The 9,920-nt window shown below is 36.3% G+C and overlaps 1 protein-coding gene across 1 annotated transcript in view; it reads left to right on the top strand.

Annotated features, from left to right (window-relative positions):
- Positions 1 to 3,382, top strand: part of LOC106877315 (cytosolic carboxypeptidase 6-like) — a 1,751,930-nt gene extending 1,748,548 nt beyond the window's left edge. The window contains exon 12 of the mRNA XM_052971128.2: positions 3,212 to 3,382. Within this exon, the coding sequence (XP_052827088.2) occupies positions 3,212 to 3,236 (25 nt within the window). The 3' untranslated portion in view covers positions 3,237 to 3,382. The remainder of the gene's footprint in view (positions 1 to 3,211) is intronic.
- Positions 3,383 to 9,920: the final 6,538 nt, after the last annotated feature.

Here is a 9,920-nt window from a genome sequence, read left to right as displayed (position 1 = left end):
AAAGGGAGGTAGTGTATGGTTACTGATTTTATTATACCCTAACATTGCCACAACTGACAACGTTGTGCAGATGTATAATTTACAGATATATCTCTGCTAGAATCTTGGATCCCTGTCCAGGGAATTTATACATAATACATATGCATTTAATACACAGGCACACACATATGCACACACATACATATACACACATGCATACACATACACAAGCATACTCACACACACACAAACACAGTGTCACTCAGAAAGTAAATATTCACAAAATTGTATGCATGTGTGTATGGGTGGGTGTAAATATATACACTTGTTAAAATCCCAGGCCCCTTGGCGAATCCCACTTCTGTCCTTTATATGTGAATGTGATTGTATTATTTATTTGTTTACTCTGGCATTTTAATTAATTTCATAAGTTAAATATGGAAATCTCTGGAAGTGAGTTTGATCATTAGCAGTGAGATGATAACTCTGGGCATGTATCTACATTATTAATCCTCTTCAGTGAGTAAAAAATAGTCTGTTACCAATCTTGAAACAACTGGTGAGATATTGTTCTGCCATGGATGAGCACTGAGTGGTGGTGGCGGTGATGATGGTGTTGGTGGTGGTGACGGTGGTGGAGGTGGTGTTGGTGGTGGTGGTGGTGGCAGTGGTGGTGGTGGCAGTGGTGGTGATGGCAGTGGTGGTGGTGGCAGTGGTGGTGGTGGTGGCAGCAGAGGCATTGGTGGTGGTGGTGGGAGCAGTGGTGATGGTGGCAGTAGTAGTGGTGGTAGCAGCAGAGGCATTGGCAGTGATGGTAGCAGCAGTGCTGATGGTGGTGGTGATGGTGGTGGCAGATGGATGGTGGTGGTAGCAGTGATGGCAGTGGTGGTGGTAGTATCATCAGCAGTGGCAATGGTACAGTCTAGAAACTGGACTAGATATATTTCTGCGTTTTGTTCTATTCTTCGAAATTCTGAGATTAAATTTTAATGAGGTGGAGGAGGTTCATCTCTCATGCAAATGTATTTTGTCAACAACTCTAACTTAATAGATTAACTTTCTAAAATTCACAAAGGAAATCAGCGAGCAATGCTTAAGTTCAGATGCCAGAGCCACCATAGTGTTAAATAAAAAAAGGTTTAAAGATAGTTTCAGTACACATTTGAATGCTCACAAACAAACACACACACTTTGTTTAGGGATATGCACAGGAGTGGCTGTGTGGTAAGTAGCTTGCTTGCCAACCACATGGTTCCAGGTTCAGTCCCACTGCATGGGACCTTGGGCAAGTGTCTTCTACTGTAGCCTCAGGCCGACCAAAGCCTTGTGAGTGGATTTGGTAGATGGAAACTGAAAGAAGCCTGCTGTATACATGTGTGTGTGTGTGTGCATTTGTGTCTGTTCTCCCCCACACACCATCACTTGACAACCGATGTTGGTGCACTTATGTCCCCTGTAACTTAGCAGTTCAGCAAAAGAGATTGATAGGATAAGTACTAGGCTTACAAAGAATAAGTGCTGGGGTTAATTTGTTCAACAAAGGTGGTGCTCCAGCATGGCCACAGTCAAATGACTGAAACAAATAAAGGAATAAAAGAATGCAACGTGAGTTCTTTGAAATGAACTTTGAGTTTCAAAGAAAATAATATTTCGTAACATGTAGCCATGCCTGCACCTTAGGACTAAATTGTTCTGATTTAGTGATGGATGTCTCAATACAGAACAGATACCCCAGCAATAAGCTCGTAATTCAAAAATTCAGATTGAAAATTAAGGAAAGGAATATAATGAAAAAAAACCTCTTTTATTCTATATTCATCCATTCTTCACTTTTCCACTCTGCTGACATGACAATTAGGTGTTCTCTATATGAACCTTTCACCTCTTAGTAGTCACACAACTATACTATTTTTTTTTTTTTACTCTTTTACTTGTTTCAGTCATTTGACTGCAGCCATGCTGGAGCACTGCCTTCAGTTGAGCAAATCAACCCCAGGACTTATTCTTTGGATGCCTAGTACTTATTCTATCGGTCTCTTTAGCCGAACCGCTAAGTTACAGGGACCTAAACACACCACCATCGGTTGTCAAGTGATGTTGGGGGGACACAGACACACAAACATATACACACACATACATATATATACATATGACGGGCTTCTTTCAGTTTCTGTCTACCAAATCCACTTACAAGGCTTTGGTCAGCCCGAGGCTATAATAGAAGACACTTGCCCAAGGTGCCATGCAGTGGGAATGAACCCGGAACCATGTGGTTGGTAAGCAAGCTACTTACCACACAGCCACTCCTGTGCCTATCTTTAAAACACATAAATATACTGGGTAATGTAAACGAAAAGAAAAGAAAGTCATGGCTGGAATGTCTTTTGATTCAAGATCTGTTTGGTTAGAGCTCACATAGGGTTAAATAATTCTCTCTCTCTCTCTCTATCTATCTATCTCTCTCTCTCTCTCTCTCTCTATCTATCTCTCTCTCTCTCTCTCTCTCTCTGCCCTTGTATGTTCCTCAGTTTCTCCTCACCCTCTTACCTCCCCTGATTTCCTCCTTTATTACTTTATCCTGCAATAACCTTTCTCTTTTCCTACCTTCCACCCCCTCTTCCATTTCATATATCCCCACCATCACACGCATGCTATCTGTTGTATCAACACCATCATCACCACCAGCACCGCCACCACCACCACCATCATCACTTCAGTTACACAATCACATCACTATAGCAAACTAGCTCCACCTTTCTACCTGACTGTACACTACTTTAGGAAAATATGAAATAGTTAAATAGACAAAAACACACACTCACACACACGCACACAGAGAAACATGTAAATTTTTCATACTCACATGCACACACCAATGTCTTTCTCTTACATACATACATATACATTCACATACACACACATGCACAGTCACACACAAGCACACAACTGAGTGTCTCTTGCTCCCCACTCTCCACTACACACACACACACACATTTATAAACAAAAATCATTCATGTATTGAAAAGTTCATTCATGTATATCTGCTGTGTGTATAACTGAGTTTAATATGTTTGTGTGTGTGTGTGTGTATACTCATGAAAATACACACACACTGATATTATATATATATATATATATATATATATATATATATATATATATATATATATGTATATATATATGTGTATATATTATTTGTGTAGATAATCTTACATATTGCATTTACTTGCAGTTTCTCCACGCATGGATTCCAATAACACAGAATTGGGAAGAAGAACAAAAAGAAAACAAAGAAAAAGAAAGAAGTAGAAGAAGAATTCTTTGATATACAAACATAAATGACATTCAGAATTGATTTGATTTGATGATTAATGGCAAGAAATGAAAGAAAATAAGAAAAAAAAAATCACCAAAATTAAACACATATAAATAAATAATAATGATTTCTTTTATTGGCCACAAGGGCCGAAGACAGAGAACAGTACAATAAAACTAATAATAATAGTAATAATAACAGTAAAAGACGACTAATAACAACAGCAACAATAATAATAATAGTAATAATAATAATAATAATAATAATAATAATAATAATAATAATAATAATAATAATAATAATAATAATAATAATATTCAGTGAAATCAAAATAAATTTTATCTTATTTGCTTTTATCAGTGAGTGAAACAACTTCATTTGGATTTTATACAATATACACACATTGAATGTCTATGTATGTATGTATGTAGGCATTCACACATATTGAATAAATATTCTTATGCACACTAAATCAGATGTATATGTACATATTTACACACACATACATGAGCATATGCAAACATATAATCACACACAAACATTGCAATTGAATGAAACTTTCTTGATTTTTACAGATTGTGTGTGTGTGTGTGTGTGTGTGTGTATTTGTAAGTAGTGTGAGTATGTAAATGGCGTGTGTGTGTGTGTATTTGTTTTTTCTTATAATTTTCAACTTTCCATTTCTATTCCAGTTTCCACAGAAATATTTGATGTCCAAAAGTTATTTAAATTCTAAACTTTTTAACTAGAACATTCCATTTAATTCTGAAATGATTAAACAGAACCAGAAATACTGGAGGAGGGTGGAGGATTTAAAAAGACAATTCCATTTAGTAGAGCAAGGGAAATAGGACTGCATAGTTACATGTACACACATGTATAGCACATACATAAGGGGGGGGGGGGGGCTGAAAAGTTCCTGGCTTTAAGGGTATCACGAAAGGCCTAGTTGGAGGCCCAACCTTCCAAGTTCCTTTACAGGGCTTAGAAAAACATACATACATACGAGTGGGTGCTGAAAAGTTCCTGGTTGGAGGCCCAACATTCTGAGTTCTTCTAAAGGGCTCAGAAAAACTGAAAGACTGCTGCAGTGAGTGAGTGAATCTGACAGGGGAATATGCAGAATAAAATCGTGATTAACTGATCCTCCTGTATTTTCTTTTACTCAAAGCCAGGGACTTTTCAGCGCCCCCTTGTATACATGCATAAAAGTTAAAGAAGAGTATAGGGATGAAGTGTGAAGGAAGAGATGGAGTAGGGAAAGAGAAGAGAAGTAAACCGGGCAAAAGAGAAAAGAAAGTGAGGGGTGAGGAGGTAAAAAGCAAATGGTTGTAAACGGATGAAAATGTGAGATGGGAAATAGAAGAAAAATAAAAAATAAAAACTGAACAAATGGAGTAGTAAAGGAGTGATTAGGAAAAGGGATAAGAAATATAGGGTTACTTTCCGAGTAAGTGAGAAATATGTTTACAATGAAATCTCCTTTTACTTAATAACCATAATTCACAAGAAAGATTTCTGTAATCCTAGAGAACACCAGAATAAAATTGTTGCCTCCATGATACACTCTTTACAATCATTATTAAACTTCCATTTGTTTTGGTAGATTTTTAGCGGAGGAGGTGACAGTCTCTTTCTCCAAATGTGTTTGTGTCATACAAGTGTGCATGTGTAAGCACACACACACACCCACACAGCACATGTTTGAGGTATTTTTTCTAGAAATTACTCTTCAATAAAGTAGCACATTTAAAATTGTCCTATATTTACCATATCTGTGTTGAAGTAAATGTTTAGATTATATCGAAGGGAAGGAAGGACTTTATTTTTGCACCCTGGATGTTTACTTAAATTTTTGTTGTTAGATTTATGGAGAACTGATATTTCTTTTTCAGTATTTGTATTTTGTTTAAATATATTTATCATAACATCCAACTGAAATAATCCCATATTATCTGCGATATGTTATTATCACAAGAGCTGAAAACTGATGGCTTTGTTAGTTGATGTAGAATTACCACAATAGTCGGTATTTTCCCTCTGTCACTAACACAGGCTTTCTGGTAGATTCACTGTAACTCACTAGCTAATTGAAATGTAATAGAGTCCATGAAGAGGAACATATCACTAAAGTGAGAAAACCCTACTATCCATACAATGTCTTACATCCATTGGAGTCAAAGGAGAAAAACTGCTGTACTGATATTGTCAATAGACAGAAAAACATTTGTCCTCATCTGTTCAGCTGTTCTTGTCTCTAGACAATCAAATTGTCTTTTCCTTAATTTTGTCAATTTTGAAGAATTCTTGGTTCTTGCAAACATTTCCCCTTCTCATTTTGAGTTGGTTGTAATTACCTCAATGTATTTGTGCACTCTTAAAGGGTGGAGAATTTCAAATCATAATTTTGCTTTTGATTTTTGTTCAGAACAAGAGAGTTTTTATTAACCTGACCCTAGTATTTTACTGGTATTTAATTTGTTTCGCCACTTAGCCACCCCTATACGAAAGACAAAATAATGCCTGGTGAGAGTTTGAACTCATAATTACAAGTCAGGAAACTAGATGCTGCTAGTCATTTTGTGTAACATTACCATACGTGTTCAACCAGCCACCTTCCTCAAAGAAGAATATTTAATAATTCAGATGTTATACCCATACCTCATACCCTCACCATTACATTCTTTTTTAATGTGTCACAAAAATTGACAATATGTATAATTTTCAAATTTGAAACCATATCAGGCAATCATTCCATTTAGCTGAAAGCTTGCTAAAACATCAAACTTTAAATATTATATGCAAATAAATATCCAAGTAAAAATCAAAACAGAAATTAAATTCTTCAGAAAAAGGCCTTAAGAAGAAGAAAATGATATTGAAAGAGCTGAAAGCTGAAATATATTAAATATAAAATAAAAGATTAAACAAGACTATCGAGATTCACATCAGGGACTGCTATGAAATAAAGCCTGATTTCTTTCCTAATTTATCAATTACCCAACATTTGATCTCAAAGAAGAGAAAAAAAGAAAAGATAATTACAATAACAATGGTAACAGAAGTGATGATGATGCTGATAAAAGATGTTGTGACAAGGTTGTACTTCTTCAATTGAATACAGATAATTGTTTTTGTGTTTATATGAAACTGTTTATTTATTGATATAAGCAAAGAGATTTATTGTTTCTTAGTTGTTCAGATGGTGTTTCAATGTTTTGTTTATGTGAAAACTTCCATAATTGTGTTTGGGTCTAAATATAGTTTTGGGATGTTGGTATTCTTTGATTATTTCTCAAAGAATATTGAGGTGTTATGGTGCTGTGCTGCTACTACTACTAACCTTGTTATTGTAAATTTAATGACTACTACTATAGCCACTGTGTTGTGCCTGTAAGCTAATCAAACATACACACTGCTTGCCTTTAAAAATGTGTTGCATGAACACCGCAATGTCTAATGCTGGACAACTAACCACATGAATTAAAATTTTGATAATACAACAACAAAAGTCAGTGAGCTGGCAGAACTGTTAGCACACCAGGAATAAATGCTTAGAGAAATTTTGTCCGTCTTCATGTTCTGAGTTCAAATTCTGCCAAAGTCAACTCTGCCTTTCATCCTTTCAAGGTCAATAAAATAAGTACCAGTTGAGCACTGGGGTTGATATTATCAACTAGACTCCTCCCTTGAAATTGCTGGCCTTGTGCCAAAATTTGTAACCAGTATTACAACTACTAATAAGGCAGTGGACGAGCTGGCAAAATCATCAGCACATCAGAGAAAATGCTTAGCAGCATTTCTGAGCTCAAATTCCACCAAAGTCAACTTTGCCTTACATCCTTAGAACATTGATAAAATAAAGTACCAGTCACATACTGAAGTCAATGTTATTCACTAAAATTTCAGTGCTTATGCCTGTAGCAGAAAAATATTACAACTAATAAGGTACATAACTCTGCCTGTTGCAGTGCAAGTAATTAAACAGGTTGCTTATCATTATGAAGAACAACAAGTTAGCAAGTTGGCAGAATTGTCAGCATGCCAGGCTAAATGCTAAGCGGTATTTCATCTGTCTTTACTTCTGAGTTCAAATTCCGCCAAGGTCAACTTTGCCCTTTTCCTTTCAGGGTCAATAAATTAAGTACCAGCTGCATACTGGGGTCGATGTAATCGACTGACCCCCTCCCACCAAGTTAATAATGAAGTTTTAGTATGTTATGTAACTATAAGATGTTAAAAAAACCCCGGCTTTCCTTCTCAGAAGAATTCTAATAAATAACAAAAAGTGAACTTACAAGCATACACACATATTGTTTAAATTTTTAACAACAGGAAATAACTGAAAAATACATATATAAATGTGTGTGTGTGTATGTGTACATACATATATATATATATATATATATATATATATATATGTGATGTAAATGAAAAATGACAGTTGCTTAAAAAATTCACAAAGTGGAAAGTATCTGTAGAAGTGAAAGATCTAAGCCAAAGTAGCCTCACAAGATGACAAAGGCAGGGTTGCCTCAGAAGTATTAATAGGGCTACAGGCAAATCTGGGCTCCATAGTATTTATTTGACAGCAGGACAATTGAATTCCTAGACTTGTGGGACCCATAGACTTGTGGGGTTATAGGCAAGTGCCTACTGTCTTAAGACAGTACTGAACAAAGGATTATGATATGTGGAGAGTCTGTACTGAAATTAACCTACACAACCAGCACCAGTATGGCATAAGCAGGCATAAAAAAAGATGAACAAATGATTGATATATGTATATATATATATATATATATATACACACATATATATATATATATATATATATATATTTATTTATTTATTTATTCAGAAGCAAATATTTGTATAGATATTAATACTGCTATTATTATCGAAGGCAAGACAAATAGTTTATAATAACAATATTGATATAGGTGGTTGCAGGCCTAAATCAGCATTATATAGCTATAGAATTAAAATTACATTAATCAAAGGACACAAAGTGTCTACCCGCTAGAAATAAGAGTTAAAACCCTCATTCGGACCACCAAAAAATATTTACACTGAAAATAACAAATTGAACAGTATACAGACACTTTAGTGTGTCCTTTGATTAATATTATATATATATATATATATATATATATATATTATTATATTCTTTGTAAGCCTTAGTACATATTCTACTGGTTTCTTTTGCCAAAATGCTAAGTTATTGGGACATAAACACACCGACACTGGTTATCAAGTGATCGTGGAGCACAAACACATGAATATATGCATATAAATATATACAACAGGCTTCTTTCAGTTTCCATCTACCAAATCCACTCATAAGGCTTTGGTCAGCCTGAGGCTATAGTAGAAGACACTTGCCCAAGGTGCCATGCAGTGAGACTGAACCTGGAATCATGATTGGGAAGCAAGCTCCTTATCACACAGACACACCTATGCCTGGCCTATGTGTGAGGGGTGGGGGCTATACCTTGGAAATCCACCTGCCCAATGGTTTCCTTTCATGGCATAGTTAATAAACAAGACTATTTAAGCATTTTATCTGATCAAATTCATCCTATGGATGCGGAACTGTTTCCAGAGGGAAACGCAATCTTTCAGGATGATAATGCACCAATTCACACAGCTAAAGTTGTTACTGAATGGCACAAGGAACATTCTAGTGAAGTTGAACATCTTATCTGGCCACCACAGTCCCCAGATTTCAATATTACTGAACATTTATGGTGCATTTTAGAAAGACAAGTAAGGAGTCGATATCCTTCACCATCATCACTACAAGAACTGGAGACTGCTTTAGCTGAAGAATGGACAAGTCCATACCTTGTAGAATTCAAGCTGTAATTACTGCCAAAGGTGGTCCTATCCCATATTAAAATAAATTTCTTTGAAATTTTAAGGTGTTTCCATTATTTTGTCCAAACCCTGTATATAGTCGGATCGAGAATTTTGGATTTTGATGTAAACCATCTTAATCCTCATCAGTGACTCGTAACACCAAGCTTATATACATCATCATCGTTTAACGTCCGCTTTCCATGCTAGCATGGGTTGGATGATTTGACTGAGGACTGGTGAAACCGGATGGCAACACAAGGCTCCAGTCTGATTTGGCAGAGTTTCTACAGCTGGATGCCCTTCCTAACGCCAACCACCCAGAGAGTGTTAATTCTCTAAATGAAGTATTAACAGTAACTGCACAATAAAGTGAAGTATATTGCCACTTAAGTATGGCTGACCCCTAGGGGTGGATGTTACTGTTGCTTTTAGCCCCAGGAGGACATCTCCTCCAGCTGGCTTATCGACACACTACTGTGTCCTGTTTGCCAAGGGAAGTTATCCCTCTCATCATGATCTGTAGCACGAACGGACCCGGTTTCAGGGTTATTTCCCTTCGTCAGCGTCCGATAGCCACTGATCTTTGATGAGAGAGATAAATTCTTGGCAATCGTGCTACAGATCATGATGAGAGGGATAACTTCCCTTGGCAAACAGGACACAGTAGTGTGTCGATAAGCCAGCTGGAGGAGATGTCCTCCTGGGGCTTAAAAGCAACAGTAACATCCACCCCTAGGGGTCAGCCACACTTAAGTGGCAATAT

The sequence above is a fragment of the Octopus bimaculoides genome, chromosome 10 (genome assembly GCF_046866305.1).
Source record: "Octopus bimaculoides isolate indiv1 chromosome 10, ASM4686630v1, whole genome shotgun sequence".
Taxonomy (NCBI): domain Eukaryota; kingdom Metazoa; phylum Mollusca; class Cephalopoda; order Octopoda; family Octopodidae; genus Octopus; species Octopus bimaculoides.
The sequence above is the reverse complement of the archived record's forward strand: the minus strand, read 5'-3'. Positions and strand labels throughout refer to the sequence as shown.